Genomic DNA, 17,659 nt, shown 5'->3' with positions numbered 1-17,659 from the left:
GGAACAATTTATTTAGGGGCAGATTTCACGTAGTTTATTTATTAAATTGATACAAAACACTCTTCCTGGCTTGGGGTCACAATACACAGCATACAGACCTGCAAACTACTCGTAATTCACCGAAATAATGCATATATAAAGCTCTGCCAACATGCTCACAACGCTTAAACAGCCGAAAATAATGTAGTGCGCAAACACTCGTTGCACGTAAAAAACGCTTTTGAACTATTGTCGACCGCAACGTATCAAAGCTTCCAACTGGAGCACACGGCGAAGCTGCCGACACCACACAGGCGCTTTGCAGCCCGCAGGTGAAAGTCGTATCTATTTTCAGGTATGCAGTTAGAGTTCTTCGAGTGTTATACTGACATCACATGTCCGTGTAAATAAGAGTCGAGTCACCCTCTGGGCTGTGCACACCTGTTCACCTAACCACCATGGCTGAGGTGTACCTGACAGTCCAGAGCTGAGAGAGATGTTCGCATAGTGGCTCACCCTCGCAGATCCAGCTAAAAGGTCCCAATGTTATACTGTCGTCACAGGTCGCACTATAGAAATCAGTTCCAGTGCTTCTCAGAATAGCACAGGGTGCATTGTTTCTAGCGATCCTTATGGGACATTTGAGATGCCTCTGGCCACGTATGTGTTTACTCAGCCACCACGCGTACCTGCCAGTCCCACGCAGGCCTAATTGCGAAATGTTTGGATGGATGGAAATTTTGGCCCTAACAGGACCTGTTCACGAAAATAACCCAGAATAACACAGATTGCATTCTTCCTGATGGTCCTAACGATGCATCACCTGTTACCCTTCCTGGAAATCGCAGTGTCCTGCTTTCAACATATGTCTCAGAAGCGGTAAACTTCTCACTGCTAAAAGCCTTCATCATGTATGTGCACACTTGCGAAAACACCATTAATCTTAAAAGTATTCTTGTTACTTGAAGAGAAACAGGAAGAGATTATGGTCGCATCAAGCCCTTCCAGAAGTGGTGATTTTCCATATAGCTTATCATTAGCTGCACATTCAAATGAAGCTCTCTAATTGGTCGCCTCGGCCTATATACTAACCCACAAGCAACCTCCATTGTCCTCAGTCCGCTGCTGTCCACCTTGTTGTGCGTTCCATCATTTCTGTGTGTAGTTGTTGTCTTCACTCCGCAAGATGAAAGTTGACAGACTATACAGCAACAACATTCCCATGACCAAATCGAAGGAGAATGTAGATTTGTACAATAACGTGGTTGATTGTCATATCTGTGGTCTGTGTGCGCTGCCATTAGACGTAGAGGCGGAAACTCCTCATAGTGACCACTGTCATCTTACAGGGAAGTTCTGTGGTGCAGCTCACAATGCATGCAATTTGAAGTGCCAGCTACTAAGACACATACTCGTTTTCTTCAATAATTTAAGTGGGTATGATGCTCACTTTCTAGTTGAGCACTTGGAGAAAGATCAGGTATGTGTCCTACCTGAGAATGTCGAGAAATACATTTTATTATCCGAACGAGTGATGCCAAGAATTACGCTCCACTTCCGAGATATGCTACGTTTTATGCAGGCGCCACTCCAGAGACTCGTTGAAACTCTACCTAGGAAGGATATGCATATCACTCGAGCTGCATTTCCCAGAATAGTTTCAACTTGAGACTAGGAAGGGGGTTTTCCCATGTGAGTATGTGGATAGTATGGCGAAACTCAACGAAACCAGGCTACCTGGCATAACTGCATTCTCCAGCAACCTTGCAGTAGATGCTATAACTGATGCAGAGTATGAGCATGCCATGAATGTCTAGTGGGAATTAAACATCTCAACTTTATGAGAGTATGCATGGCTTTACATGCATGTGCTTGCTTGCAAACGTTTGCGAGAAATTGCGGAGTCTATGCATGGCCACATATTCTCTGGTGCCTGCTTTTTATTACATGGCACCTGGGTTGTCTTGGGAAGCAATGCTTAAGAAAATGGAGTGCAGCATTGAATTATTGACCGATGCTAATATGTCTCTTTTCTTTGAGCGAGGGATCTGTGGAGGATTTTTCCAATGTATCCATAGGAATGCAAAGGCAAATAACCTGTGGATGGGTAACAGGTTCGCCGGCCAGTGTGGCCGAGCGGTTCTAGACGCTACAGTCTGGAACCGCACGACCGCTACGGTCGCAGGTTCGAATCCTGCATTGGGCATGGGTGTGTGTGATGTCCTTAGGTTAGTTAGGTTTAAGTAGTTCTAAGTTCTAACGGACTGATGACCTCAGATGTTACGTCCCATAGTGCTCAGAGCCATTTGAACCATTTTTGGTAACAGGTTCAATTTACCAGTATATATAAACCAATTTCTTGCAGAAAAAAACTTCCTCTTCTACTAGCACTACTACTAGAGGCATATACAAACGTAATCTTTTTTTTCAACTTACAAGTAAGCTGCTCGAGCATCTCATTATTTGCTGGATGCTGTTCCTGCATCTGCTGATGAAAAGCCTCCAGCTGCTTGTCCAACAAATCGGACTCCTCCTCTAGAGCTATTCCTGTAAGAGAACGTGACGTAATTTTATTTATTTTGAATGTCGAGTTACACAGAAAGATCACACATGGATTTTTTTTATACTTACGTGAATGTTGTTGTTGGTTATCCACAGCTGGAGTCTGTTCCACGTAACGTTGCTGCTGCTGCAGTGGATGGTTCTTTTCAGCCCCCAGCTCTGCCTCCAGCTCAGTTTGCATTTGCATCAAGTAAACCAGAGGGAAAAAAACAAGTATGAAACAAGAAAAATTTTAATAGCTACTATACAAGAACAAATTACAATGAAAATTATACTCACATGCCAATTCTGGCTGTGAACCCACCATAGGAAGCTGGACTTCGAGAGTCTGCCATGGTCCAGCCCCCTCCTGTCTCTCCTCACACACCAAGATAAAATTGGCGATTTTAACATACAAACGAAAATTTACACTCAAAATAGAAATTATTTAGTCACTTGGTAATCCTGTCTCCAGAACTCTATGCCTCTTGCTGCTACACTCTGAAGTGTTGCTGCAGCTACATCTCTTCATCTTGCGAAGAGAATACGACAAGTACACACAGAGACGATGGAACGCACAACAAGGTGGACAGCAGCGGACTGAAGGCAATGGAGGCTGCTTGTGGGTTTACATATGGACCGAGGCGACCAATTAGAGAGCTTCATTTGAATGTACAGCCAATGAGAAGCTTTTATGGAACGTCACTATTTCTGGAAGGGCTTGATGCGACCATCGTCTCTCTCTCTCTCTCTCTCTCTCTCTGTCTCCAAGTAATAAGAATTCTTTTATGATTAACGGTGTCTTCGCAAGTGTGCACATACATGATGAAGGAGGATTTTAGCAGTGAGAATTTTACCGTTTCTGAGACATATGTTGAAAGCAGGATATTACGATTTCCGGGAAGGGTAACAGGTGATGCATCGTTAGGACCATCAGGAAGAAAGTAATCTGTGTTATTCTGGGCTATTTTCTTGAACATGTCCTGTTAGGGCCAGAATTTCCATCTATTCAAACATTTCGCACTTGGCAATTAGGCCTGTGCGGGACCGGCAGGTACGCGTGGTGACTGAGTAAACACATACACGACCTGAGGCATTTCACATGTCCCGTTAGATTACTAGGAACAATGCACCCTGTGCTTTTCTGGGAAGCACTGGAACTGATTTCTATAGTGCGACCTGTGACGACAGTATAACATTGGGACCTTTTAGCTGCATCTGCGAGGGTGAGCCACTATGCGAACATCTCTCTCAGCTCTGGACCAGTAGGTATGCCTCAGTGACAGTGGTTAGGTGAATACATGTGCACAGCCGAGAGAGTGACTTGGCTCTTATTTACATGGACATGTGACATCAGTATAACACTCGAAGAACTCTAACTGCATACCTGAAAATAGATACGACTTTCACCTGCGGGCTGCAAAACGCCTGTGTGGTGTCGACAGCATCGCCATGTGCTCTAGTTGGAACCTTCGATACATTGCAGACGACAATAGTTCAAAAGCGTATTTTACGTGCAACGAGTGTTTGTGCACTACATTATTTTCGGCTGTTTAAGCGTTGTGAGCATGTTGGCAGACCTTTATATATGCATTATTTCGGTGAATTACGAGTAGTTTGCAGGTCTGTATGCTGTGTATTGTGACCCCAAGCATGTCAGGAAGAGTGTTTTGGATCAATTTAATAAATAAACTATGTGAAACCTGTTCCTAAATAAATTGTCCCAAAAATAAATTAAGTACACTCCATTCTCTCTCCAGCAGCCCAGCACTGGCTGATTTCTTTTCCCGCCGTCCCCTCCCCCCAAGCCGCCAGCTTGGATTACGTCACAGGAGGGACAACAGCGCCCACTGGTGGCAGTACTGTGTGCTACGTCAGTTGGTCTCCAGACCTCATGGTGAACACACTGGATGGAGCTACTGCCTCAAATTGTTTAAAAAGAGACTGCCTTCAAAATATAGGCTTACAGCGATCCTATCCAGCAACCCAGTGCAGGCTGAGTCCTTTTTCCGCCAATTCCAAGGAAGAGGTGACGGTTGGATGACTTAGGTTAGTGGAGGTGGCCCAAGTGACCTATTTCCCCGCAATTTTCTTAGGTTAGTGTATGTAGCCCAAGTATATGTAGCCCAAATTTTAACTTCCCGCCATTTTCTGGGAGAGGGGAGGGGTTTAAGTTAGTGGAGGTAGCTTAATTGACCTACTTCCCCACTAAAATTTTAATTTTCCGCCATGATGTCATTGCGATGATGCCATATCTATCGCCGCCTCTTGAATAAATTTGGCAACAGTGGGAAGTGAGGTGTTGTAAATAATGCAACTGCTTTCAGAATAGCACACAATGTTTGTAATAAAAAATCACTTTCTAAATTCAGTAAACTTATGCATAACAGCGCTGTAATCAAACCTGAATGTATTTGTGGTGTAGAAACTTTAATTTTAAATAGAAAGAGAGATATTGAAGAAATTCAAAAGAAAGACAGAAAGAAAGATTATTAGGAAAATACTAGGCCCCAAAATTACTGATGGAGAAACTTAAAGGCTGAGAAGTAATAGGGAAATACAAGAGTACACAAACATACATGTTGACATGAGAAAATGAAGACTTAAATTATATGGGCACATTAAAAGAATGGCCCCACTAGGTTGACACAACAAATATAATTCTACGAAAACAGAAGTAAGGCCAAAACCGAGCCTATTAAATGGATCACTGCAATTAAGGAGGATCTTAAAGTAGCCAGTATAGCTCAGTCAGATGTTAGAGATTCAGGCAAAAGACATTTGCTTGGAAAGTTACTCAGAGGGAAAATAGAAAACGGACTGGAACAGCATGGTCTGATGAAAGAAAGAGACTTAATTCTGAAAGGATGAAACAAATTTGGACACAAAGGAAAGCCAACCATCAAAAGTGACATTGATGGAGTGTAACTTACATGGTCCTATTGGACCCATACATCAACAATAAATAATTACATTTAAAACTACATGAATGTGGCACTGAAGGCAGCACAAAGCTATATTGCAAAACCTACAAACTAAAAGTGAAAACAAACGACCCCTGCTGTCTTCAGAACACGAATCTGCACTACCACAATTACCGAGATCACAAGCACATGCTACTAAGAAGCACTGAGACTACTCTGAACGTTGGGAGACAATGAGCAAATCTGATAATACAGCGCCATTCGATTTTTGGCGGAACATACACGCTATTGTTGACGAATCGAAGATAACAGACACAACATTATGTTACACCACAGTGCAACATTTTATTAGACTGTGGCTGCCCTGTGTGATCTAAGGCATCTGGATTAACCCTACGGAAATTTGTGGTAAGGTCTTATGGATCCAAACTGCTGAGGTCATCGGTCCCTAAGCTTACACACTATTTAATCTAAGTTAAACTAACTTATGCCAAGGACGACACATAAACACACCCATGCCCGAGGGAGCTCTCAAACCTTCGACAGAGGGAGCCATGCGGACCATGACAAGACGTCCTAGACCGCGTGGCTAACCCTATGTATTGCTGAACTGACCACCAGATATCGAAAGGTGGTCCCAACAATATAAACTGAGGTTGCGAATATGGAGTTGTCAGGAGAGAAACAGTAACAGCAGAATGAGTCGGTTACAAGAGCTCAATGTTTTTTTAACGTGAATTCGTCACTGAATGTTACCTGAGTAACGTCCGCCCCCGGTAGTTGAGTGGTCAGCGCGACAGAATGTCAATCCCAAGGGCCCAGGTTCGATTCCCGGCTGGGTCGTAGATTTTCTCCGATTAGGGACTGGGTGTTGTGTTGTCCTAATCACCATCATTTCATCCCCATCGACGCGCAAGTCTCTGAAGTGGCGTCAAATCGAAAGACTTGCACTCGGCGAACGGTCTACCCGACGGGAGGCCCTTGTCACACGACCTGAGTAACAAATCCGTCAGAGACATTTAAACCCTTCCACAGCTGTTGTTGGTGATGGGTTTGTGAAGTGGAAATGCGAAGGAACACCCACAGCTAAAACAAGACCAGGCAGACCTCATGTGTTGACAGACAGGGATCATCAAGCATTGTGGAAGGCCTTTGTAAAAAATCGCATGAAATTAGTGAAAGGAATCATTTGTGAGTTCGAAAATGCTACCAGCAGTCCAACTAGCACAATGGTTGGGTGAGGGAATTGAAAAGAATGGGATACACTGGTCGAGCTGCAACTCATAAGCAACACATTTCTGTAGTCAGAACTAAGTGACGCTTAAGGCGATGTAAAGACCGACGCCACTGTATTGTGGATGACTGTAAACGTGTGATTTGGAGTTATGGAACACTCTATACTCTGTGTCAATCAGCTGGAATTGTCTGGGTATGGCGAATGCCTGGAGAACATTATCTGCCATTATGTGCAATCCCAACAGTGAAGAACAGAGGAGGTGGTGCTACAGTATGGGGATGGTTTTCCTGTTTAGTGTGTGGTCCCCTTTCGCACTTAAGAAAATATTAAATGTGTTAGGCAGACGTGATAACCGCTACACCACGGAAACTGCTACGCTCTGTGCTCCACATCTGACACAACTTGTAGGACGATCGCAACTTTGGCGTAAAAATCACTTTGCGGAAACGCACAATGCAGGTATTTCGCATTCGTATGCAACAATCGACAGCACCCTTGCCTGTCTGAATGCCATCACGAATAAGAACCCAAGAAGTCGTCGGAAATGCTCGCGGCCGAGTCCTCAGTAGCATCAAATATACTCTTCCTTTCCGTACGAGGTACCGTCAATTCGCGCAGTCGCTATTGCAAAGGATGTCACCAAAAGTAATCACTTCGTTAGCGGCAAGGAGCCTGGGCTCTGTACTGCGTACAGAAGAGGAACAGTTTAAAGACAGTTACAGTTTGTATCAGCATGTCAATGCACTGTGTCTTAAGACAGCATTTGTGAGGTAATGGTCTGTGGACAATAAAATTTCTGAAACGAATTGGCCTGCCCATCCCAAAGTTCCGACCTGAATGGAATGCTGTTGGGATGAGTTAGAATGTCGACATCGTTCCAGACTCCAGTGTTCAACATCATTACCTTCTCTGGTTTCGGTTCTTGAGGAGTAATAGGCTGGCATTCCTCCATTCTAATGTCATAACCTGAATGACAACGCCATTGTCTGTCCGAATAATCTCAGTTGACGCAGTATTGAAAGCCATGCAATTAGAATTTTGACAGGAGTGTGTGGAAACAGGAACACATAGCGCCACTGCCTTATCAGTTACCATGAAATTTGTGGCGTCACTTTAGTAGGTTGTGGAAACCAGCTTTTCCTGATTTGAGACACATACACAGTATCTAACTGTAATATTTGGCTTATTGTGTTAAACATTACAGCTTCTAATGAATAGATCATATCAGATTTTTAACTTTTTTTAATTTGGTCAATAACTCTGTGAAATATGGAAAGTTAAATTTTTGTTGAGCATGGAAGCCTTTAGGTGGGCATTCTGCAACTGGTGTGTTCACCAGGTTAGCCATTTAGTAATTGGTTAGCTGTTTAGTAATGAAGATACCCGGCCTTCACTTGCTCAAACCAGCCATAACCATAGAACAGACAAGGAAACAATGACTTCGTTTCAAGAACAGCTGTGTTTCAAAAACTAGCAGTGATCTGGACTGGTGTGAGTGAGAGAGCGATGTCATGAACACTAGGAATGTGACGCCATGAACGTTGGCTAGTCAGCAAACCCAGTTCGTTGGCCACCTTGAGATGCAATAGATGTTGAGCAGACTCTCCAGTTTAGTATTGAGTTCACTGCTTCCATGACACAGAAATTCAGAATATACAAGGTGAGTTCAATAAGTAATGCAACACTTTTTTCTTCTAGAAGTTGGTTGGTTTTATACAGGATTCAATACACTATATTATTCCCCATTCTTTTGGCTACAAAACTTTATTTTTCAACATGACCTCCATTAAATGTGACTGCCTTACGCCACCTTACTGGGATGGCCTGTACGTCTATATGGTATTACTCTACCAGATGATGTCAGAGCCAATGTCTTGCTGCTTCAGTAACCTCGTCATCGAAGTACTGCTTCCCGCAGAGTGCAACCTTCACTGGGCCCCACGGATGGAAGTCGAAAGGTGCGAGATTCAGGCTGTAGGGTGGGTAAGGAAGAAAATCCAGTGCAGTTTTGTGAGCTCTTTCCCAGGTGTACAGCCTTGCAGTGTCGTGGAGAAGGTGAAGTTCGTTTGCATTTTTCTAGCAATGAACACGCTGAAGTCGTTTCTGCAGTTTCCTGAGGGTAGCACGACTGTGTGCTGTCGGCTGGAGATCAGACAAATTTGAGCGACCTTGTGATTATGATAAATGTCTCGCTCAACGACTCATCATACTTGGATTCAGTGGTAGGTCTCCATAGACGTTCAGCAAGCGCCTATGAATAGCCTATCTGCAATGCTCTGGTTTGTGGCCAAAAGAATCCCAATGACAGATCTCTGCTTGGAACGCCCATCGATTAGAGATGCCATTTTGAAGGTTACGTATAGTGCCGCCACTTATCGCAACTTCAAGAAACCATAGGAGCTGAATTGGGAATATTCCATTATGTAACACAACAAATTCCACATTTCTCAACCGAAATTGGTTGAGAAAAAAGTTTTGCGTTAATTATTGAACGCCCCTTGTAGTATGTAGTAAAGCAACTAGCAATGATAATATTTATTAATTACCAAAGCAGTTTCATAATGCAGGTCTTGATAAAGTTTCTTTGGTGAGCTGTGGAGAAATGAAGCAACAGCAAAAGTGTCGATCAACCATTTCAGAATAACACCATTCGTTTGCTAGCGAACATACACACAAACAAGCACATCAAGCGACATTTATAATGCAATGCATAGAGCCTGTTTACCTCATCCGTTGTATTTTCGTTTCCTAAGTGCTATCAACGGTGTCAAAAACAACTGCATTTTTCTTCTTTAATGGTCCTGCTAAAAGTTTTTTCGGCACAGCCGACTTTACACAATCGGCTGTGTTCCTCGGGAAGAAAATTATGACGTAAGGCGTATAACTATGACGTATAATTATATCGTCGTCTCCTAACATTGGAAGTTAAACTATTCTTCTCGCGCTCACTCTTATTGCAATAGCGGATTATGTGCTTCTGGCCTTTCTTCTGTTCATTAACAAAATGCCGCCAGCTGAAATGCGCTGTGGAATGTTTTGATGTTTCCTGCTGTCTCGTTTCATTCTGTGTAGTGTCGATCGACCTTACGACGCCAAAGATAAAAACGATTGCAAAACATGCTGAATGTAGTCACTATCTGAAAGATTGAAAGTTGAGACATGTCAAGTTCTTTGTTGATTAGAAGTGAATGTAAACAAGTGCAAATAAATTACGAAAATGGTGGAAAACTCAAATTCATCCAGTGATAAACCAAATGACAGCGCAACAAACCAAATGCTAGGGAAAGGGATAGTGTGTAAAACACGTGAGGAATATTTTGCAGCTTTAGAAAAATGGCTCCAAGACGTATATGTGATGCAGAGTTTCGCGGCTTCATTTCCGTATATTTTAATGTGTAATCAGTTAATGCCAAATGCAGCCACGAATAATCTGACATCAAGTGTTAATACCGCCACTGGTATACCAGGGGCAGGAGTGTTTCAGTTTATTACTCCTCCCCCCTATCTGCAAGGGCAGCAAGCGAATGAAGGCGTCAGACATCGATTTGGCCCAAATGTACAGAGTCAACGAAGGGAACAGGCCAATCTTCAAGAAGGTAAGATTTTACGTCTTTACAATTTACCTATGACATTAAAGACTATGCCTTAGTCGTTAAATTTTCAGTTCTGTTTTCCGTAGTATTATGCTAAGAGTGTCATTTTAATGCCTCCTTAATGTCCAATATTACTGTAAGACGATGGTGACACAATTCATCACATGCATTTCCTTCCAACAGTCCTATTATTATGGCCGGTGCCTACCCTGTTATTTAGACCGCTTTCGCCTTGTCCAAAATTTCGGAAGTTTGTCATGGTTTACCCCTGTAAAAAAATATATGTATTACTTCCTGGTGCTTTGTGCGTATTTTTATGTTATGTTCATAATTAGCTGAAGCCAAGTTAATATATTCATTTCTAGTTTGACAGAATCTGAGTATTTAAAATGAAATGTGTTAATACAATTTGTATTGGTTTGGCACTGTTGACATAAGACACTATTCCTTTACTGTACTTCTGACACTAAGCAAATCACCGAAGTACACTCGAAGCTATCATTTGAAGAAACAGCCAGGTGTGTGTTGGATTACTGTTATTTGCTGATTGTTTTGTTAGTATTGTAAACATCAAGAATGAAAAGCAGGATAATATACATAATGAAAAGATTTTCCGTAAGTTCCATGTAAGATTTGTTGTGAAGATTAGAGTTAATGCATCAGTTGTTTGCATGATCTGATAATTTGCATTTTCTCTCCCTCTTTTCCCTTTATTTATTTTTTTTTTTTAAATTGGGAGCGTGCGTTATAGAGAATTAATACCGTGCCAGACACTCTTGGTTGTATGTCAGTGTGTTCTTCAGTTCGTCGGAGTTGTTCTGAGATTTTTGTTGCTTGTTGTTAGTCAGATACATGAGCTTCTTTTCTTGTTAAAATGTGACTTAATTCAATGTATTTGTTTTATCTGTATTTCTGCACATAGAGAAACACAGCAAATTGCAATCATTGTTGGCAGGCACGTTGATGATACCACACATATGAAGTGGTTACACTTTCAGCTTCGAAGAATCAAAATTTGTTGTGCTACCCGACCACAAAACATCTATTAATATGGTCTCCGATAGTCATGGTTGTGAATACAAGTGACAAGGTGGCAAGCGTGGAGTTGTATAGGTATTGGATGTGGTCCTGTGACATCCCATTCCATGATTGTTGAAGTTGTCCGAGGCAGAATATCCACAGCTACAAGGCACACTCGGGAGGTGACAGCAATATAAGTACGAGCATTGCCCTGTTGAAATAGGGTGCAGGTCATCATGAATGGCAGAGCCACCAGTTGCAATATCTTGATGTTCCATACGGGCGTCACAGTGCCCTTAAGGAACACTAATGGTAAACAGATGCAATGGGATATTGTTCCACTCACCATCACACCATATTGGCTGGAAGCGCGCAGAGATACCACAAACAGCTCTTCTTGACACTCATCAGTGCGCCTCCAGACCCGGACCTGGTGGGTGTTGCCTCCAACACAGAAGTGAGGCTGGTGATTAAAGATGACATGTTGCTGATACTAAAGAAATTAAATTCCTAAAAGAAATTGCACTGCACGCCTAATGAAAAATCTGGAGGGGGAGAAACCATGGAACTGACAACTGGATTTGAGCTATATAGTTCAAGTACATAGACTGTTTTATTGTCTTAAAACAAATCGCACTGCGCATCTAATGGGAAATTCTGAAAAATGACTTAAGTTGGACTCAACTGATAGAATTGAGTTGTATAGCTAAACTAGACAATAGTGATACCAAAAATTATCATAAAAGAAATTCAGAAAAAGAAGTCAAAAATTTGTCAGAACCAAGTTTATAAATGTGATTGCTGCTTTTTTCACTTGTAGCAGTGTCATCTGTACTTTTAGGTTCCTATCTAACCCCACCACCAGAAATCGTGCCACATTTGGAAAAAAAAAAAAGCCAGATGTTTGTGGGAACCAGTGTTATAAATATGGATACTACTCCTAGCACTTGCAGCAATTTAAGCTTTGCTGTTAAGTTCCTCCCTAACCACACCACCAGAAATCACAGCATGTTCAAAATAAACAATATAGCCTAGTTTACATTAGTTACGAAGGTAGCCTCAGGTAACATTTAATAACAGGCCACATATCTTTCTCATTGTAAACTTACGATATCACATGATGGTGTGGCTCAAAGCTGCGTGTAGGAATTGGAAACTAGAATTAATACTAGAACTGTGGTGTCTGTGGAGGCAACTGGGAAGCTTGTGTTGACCATCATCAAAGATCGTTTTGCCCTATCAGTGTCTATTACGAACAAAAATTCATCACCCTCTACCCGCCATGGTACATGAAGGAAGTATGGGTCTAGTGTAGCAGGGGATACAACCCGTCGGCTTTGGACAATGACGTCGCTAGAGAGCAGTTTACCATTTTCGCTTTTGCTGTTATGTTTCAGTTTCGTTTTTTTACTGATTGCTTAATATAAAGTGGATCTGTTTATTCTATCTCGTGAGGTGTTTTTTTTTTTTAAGCCAAAAAACACTAATCAGCTACTGAAGGGAGCTACAACACTAAGAAGAATCGCTTCTCGTTTGGCGACTTGTGACGTCATTGTCCAAAGCCGACGGGTTGTATGCCCTGCTACACTAGTCCCAAAAGTGTGCTAAGGAACACGTGGAACATGGATCTGTAGCATTGGATTCTCTTTAGTGAATTGTGCAGCATTTATCTGAAGACTGATTATCTTTATAGAAGAGTGTAGATGTGATCAGATGCTGACACACATGTCAAGCATTCAGTCCCAGGAACTTAGCAAGGATGGGGGTCAGTCATGCTTGCGACTGGTATCATGTACAAATGTAGGGCGCCTCTCATTGCTATTTCAAGCTCAAAGGCTGTTGCAGTATTGGGACAGGGTCTGCCAAACTATTGTTCAGCTCTACAGTCAACATTTTAGCAATTTTCAAGGCAATAATGTATGAGCACACTTTGCAACTCATGAATACCTTTCTTCGGGATGCGGGAATCAGGTAAATGGATTGACCTGCGGTAATTGGTTATACAAAATCTGTTGAGATTTCCTGGGACCATTTGAAACTTGCATTGCATTATTGCAGAAATCCTCCTGATGTAATATATGACACAGGGAGGACTAATGTCAAAGTGCGGGGAGGGTTGAGCAGCAACACCTCGGCCACCTTTGGGACTCTGTGCTGAGGAGATCAACAAGCATGTTACAGTGCATGGGGTGGAGCATCATTAATGAAATTTACCGAGCAACTGGTTTTAATTTTGCAGGGGTGATATTTCGAACAGATCCTTTTATTTAATTCCCCCCCACCCCCACAGTAAAGTTACTCAAATGGAAAAGGAATACCATGAATTCATTGACCCAGTAGAGGAAAATTTTGTTGACATTGTCGTGAGGGCATATACAACAAATGATAACACTGTAAGAACAATATGTGTCTGAGTACAAACAACTTTGTCAGCACTGGTACTTTGCACACCCTCCTTTTGCAGAAATGCAAGCTGCAAATCTGTCATGGAGATCATCGTAGAGGTGACAGATGTAGTCTTACGGAATGGTCTGCCTTGCAATTTCCAGTTGGTGCCTCAGCTGGGCCAGATTTCCTGCCAGTCTTGCAGACCGCGCAAAGTAACGTTTCATCCAATCCCAAACTTACTCAGTGGGAACAGATTTGGGATCATGCTGGCCAGGTTACTTGATAGCAAGTTGGGTGGCATGGGTTACATGTAGACATGTATTGTCGCATTGAAAAAGCACATAGCCTTGTTGGCGCACTAACAGTAGGATGAAGGGTTGAATGATGTTTTAGGTGTACTGTGTACTGTTTAATGTACCCTCTGTGTGACCACCAGAGGAGAGTGGCCATCGTAAGATATGGCTCCCTACATTGTGTCACTAGTGTTGACCATGAATGCCTCTGTCATATACACTCCGGATGTTGGTGCTCACCTGCATAACATCACGCACACATACGACCATCACTGACACTGAAGCAGAAGCGACTTTTATCACTGAAGATGACAAGTTCCCATTCATGCTTCCATAAGTGCCTATTGCAACACTACTGGAGGCAGACTGCACAGTGTTGGGGTGTGAGTGGGAGACCCACCTAATAGCATCGCAGGACTGTAGCCCTGCTTCACAGAGCTGATTGCAAATGTTACTCACAGATACTGCTTGAGCAACAGTGTCCCTAATTTGTTATGGAGTTGTGGTGCAGTCTCATACGATGCTTTGTAATAAGTCAACAGTCGTGGCATGCATCTGTGCATTGCCACAGTCCAGGTCCAGGCGGACAGGCATGTGCACCTTCTGCTAATCACTGGCGACAATATCAATGAGCCGTGCGGACCTCTCGTCTCACGTGTAACGCAGGACTATGCTATGACCACCCAACCTTCTGCAGAACCACTATATGCTGTCTCTCAAACTACGTCAGTTGCACAAGTGGTTCGCGTCCTCACTGTCACGGCATAGTAACAATGCTGCAGACACAGACAGAGCTCCATATGCCATGGCAAACTGGCTGATGCTGGCTCTTAGAGGTGAACAACTGCTGTAGAGCTTGTGACATTCCATGGCTGATAACACAGTTCCTGGTTTGTTTGCACTGGTGCACATTTGACCATTGCATTAATTGCTCTCTCGTAATGTCCAGTACCAATGTGACATGCCTTAGTCACTTGCATCAAGGTATTAGTTTTTCATTTTTCAGTAGTGTATTTTGTAATTTCTTAGGCTATTCTTTCACTCCCTGCTCCCCTTAATCTAGATCCATACGTGTTGAGAAATATGTAGCCTAGGTGATATAAAACATTTTTAAGAAGTTTATAATGCAGTGATTATATCTCAGGAATCACTTTCTGTAAATGTTACTGCTCGCCTTCAATATATTTAAAGAATAGCGTCATGGAATCACCAAAATCTGTTCTACTATAGCCAAAGCACAGTGATACGACATTGGCGAGACAGTATGCTTAGCACTGCAACAGACTGTAAATTTTAACACTTGGGATCTTATGAAAAATATATAAGATAATAGATACACTACAGGTGTTGGACAAAAATATGGAAGCATCATGAGAAATGCATGCTTGAATGTAAATGCAGACACTAGCCAAGTATGCAGCTTGAGTTGTTGTATTTGGCAATGAACAGCACCTGTGCAATGCCCTCAGTATGTTGCAAGCACAAGAACAGTGTTCTGTGTATTGAGAATGAACTCGAATTTGGGTAAATCGTTGGTGCTCAAGTGGTGAGTATTTCCATAGTCACGTTAGCTGAAGCATTTGGTGTTTTAAGAGCCACCATATTGAAGATTTAATACCACATACAGGTAGAGCCGAAAAACATCATCCACTACATCACAGTGCAGATAAAAGTGTGTGTTGAGTGAGTGCAATGAACAATCATTGAAGAGGATTTTGGCAAAAAGTAAGAGGACAGTAGCTGGGTACGTCACCCGAGAAATGAATGTTTTATCCACAAACCCTGTCAGCAACAAAGCAACACAAAGAGAAACCCATAAGCTGGGAATTGGTAGGGCAATCTGGAATTCCAAAACCACTTGTCAATAATGTCTGTAGTGGGAAACCACGTGCCAAAGCCATTAAACGTGGACCACACAGCAACAGATGAAAGTCACTTGGTCACACGGGTCTTGTGTAAGCTTCAAACTTCTGGCAGAGCTTATGTCCCAAGAGTGAAACTTGGGCAGGATTTCAGTGATGATGTTGGTAGCCGTATCATGGTATTGTTTGTTCCCCATGGTTACTCTGCAATCTTGCAATACTGCCAAAGATTATGTGGCCAGTTTGGTTGATCGTGTCCATCCCATGCTACTCTGTTTGATCCCCAATGATGACGCGTCGTTCAAAGAAGACGGGTCTGATGTTCACATAGGTTGAAATCTTCCAGAACTGGTTTTGTGAGCACGAGGTTGAATTGTCTCATCTCCCCCATTCTCCACAGTTACTGGATCTAAGTATTACTGAGCCTTTGTGGTATACTTTCGATAGAAGGGTGTGTGAGTGCTACCCACCTCCACCATCATTTCCTGAACTTTCCAATTTTCATAGGTAGAATGACATAAGACTCACTTGAAAACCACAAACAGCGTGTATTTATCAATTCTGAGATGACTGAAAGCTGTTTTGAATGGCAACAAGTTTCTTACACCACATTATTCATGGTAATGTGCTGTATTTCCATGATGTTTTCATATTTTTGTCCACCCCATGTATATGTGACAAATTCTGCGAACCAAAAACAAGCACATTTTTCATGTCAGGAATCTGGCCAGCAGCACCAGCACAACATCTGGCTACACTTGGTCCACAGTATAATGTTCTTGTAACATGTCCATATGATGATGAGCCTGCAGTTGCTCGAAAACATGTTCATGGTTGAATAAATCGTAAAAAAAAGTGACCAGTTGTGTATTTATTATCAGATAAATTGCCAATTTAAATCACAGTCGCAGTTTGTCATCCACAATGAATATAATTTAAAAAATCCTCTAATCTACCCTTGTAATCAATAAGAACAGTTGCATAATTGATTGCTTTTTCCATTCTCATAACATATATTTACACATCTGAAAGGGAAAAGTCACCAAAAAGACATCACAACTTGTTTGTGAATTATGAAGTTGCACCCAAGACTGACACACATAGAAACTGTTGGAACCAATTTTTCTTTCATCCAGAAAAGAAAGATTAAAGATCAGAGGGAAACAGGTGAAACACAAAAATATTTGGAAAGTTTCTAGAAGCCCAGAACAACAAAGGCACAGCAAGTTGAAATGAGAAGGAAATAGCCCACATCAAAAGGAGAATGTGCTTGAATTTACCTTCGCAACATCGGGTCTGGGTGCCTGCTCACTCTTCCCAACTTTCCCTAACCTATCTATCTTTTTTGATTGAGGATGAAAATGTTTTAAAATCTAGGCCTTGCCTTTTCACTTTTAAAAGCATCATATTAATGTCGTCTCCAGAGAATAACTGTGAAAGCCAAGCGACATATTAGGTTTGTAGACATGAGAAGATTATTTGTAGAGAGGGAGTTGACAAGTCAGAAAAGGCCTTCTGTTACTATTTTAATATATTTTCTCTTTAGCAAAAATTTTGTCATGGCATTATTTGTACAAATACTGATTCATTACACATACTGTATTTAGATTGGAACTGTGTACATAATTTTATCACTTAATGTGTTCTCACCAATTAGTTTCTTTGAGAATGATATAGTGAATATTAATCTGTTGCTAGTGGAAAAATAGGGTTTAGTTGTCTTGGAAAGCAATAAAAGTTCCAAAATGAGAATCAGTCAATATTTGTGCCAGATTATCCAGGGTCATGTTTGATCTTGAAAGCTTTCCTTAAACTCCACAGG

At 41.9% G+C, this 17,659-nt stretch overlaps 1 protein-coding gene across 1 annotated transcript in view; it reads left to right on the top strand.

The window, feature by feature from the left end:
* Window positions 1-9,780: 9,780 nt before the first annotated feature.
* The window catches only part of LOC124622667 (protein FAM8A1), a 29,960-nt gene continuing 22,081 nt past the window's right edge, over window positions 9,781-17,659 (top strand). Inside the window, exon 1 of the mRNA XM_047148463.1 lies at window positions 9,781-10,277. Coding sequence (XP_047004419.1) covers window positions 9,899-10,277 — 379 coding nt within the window. The 5' untranslated portion in view covers window positions 9,781-9,898. The remainder of the gene's footprint in view (window positions 10,278-17,659) is intronic.

Source organism: Schistocerca americana, chromosome 1 (genome assembly GCF_021461395.2).
Source record: "Schistocerca americana isolate TAMUIC-IGC-003095 chromosome 1, iqSchAmer2.1, whole genome shotgun sequence".
In the NCBI taxonomy this organism is placed as follows: Eukaryota; Metazoa; Arthropoda; class Insecta; order Orthoptera; family Acrididae; genus Schistocerca; species Schistocerca americana.
The sequence above is the reverse complement of the archived record's forward strand: the minus strand, read 5'-3'. Positions and strand labels throughout refer to the sequence as shown.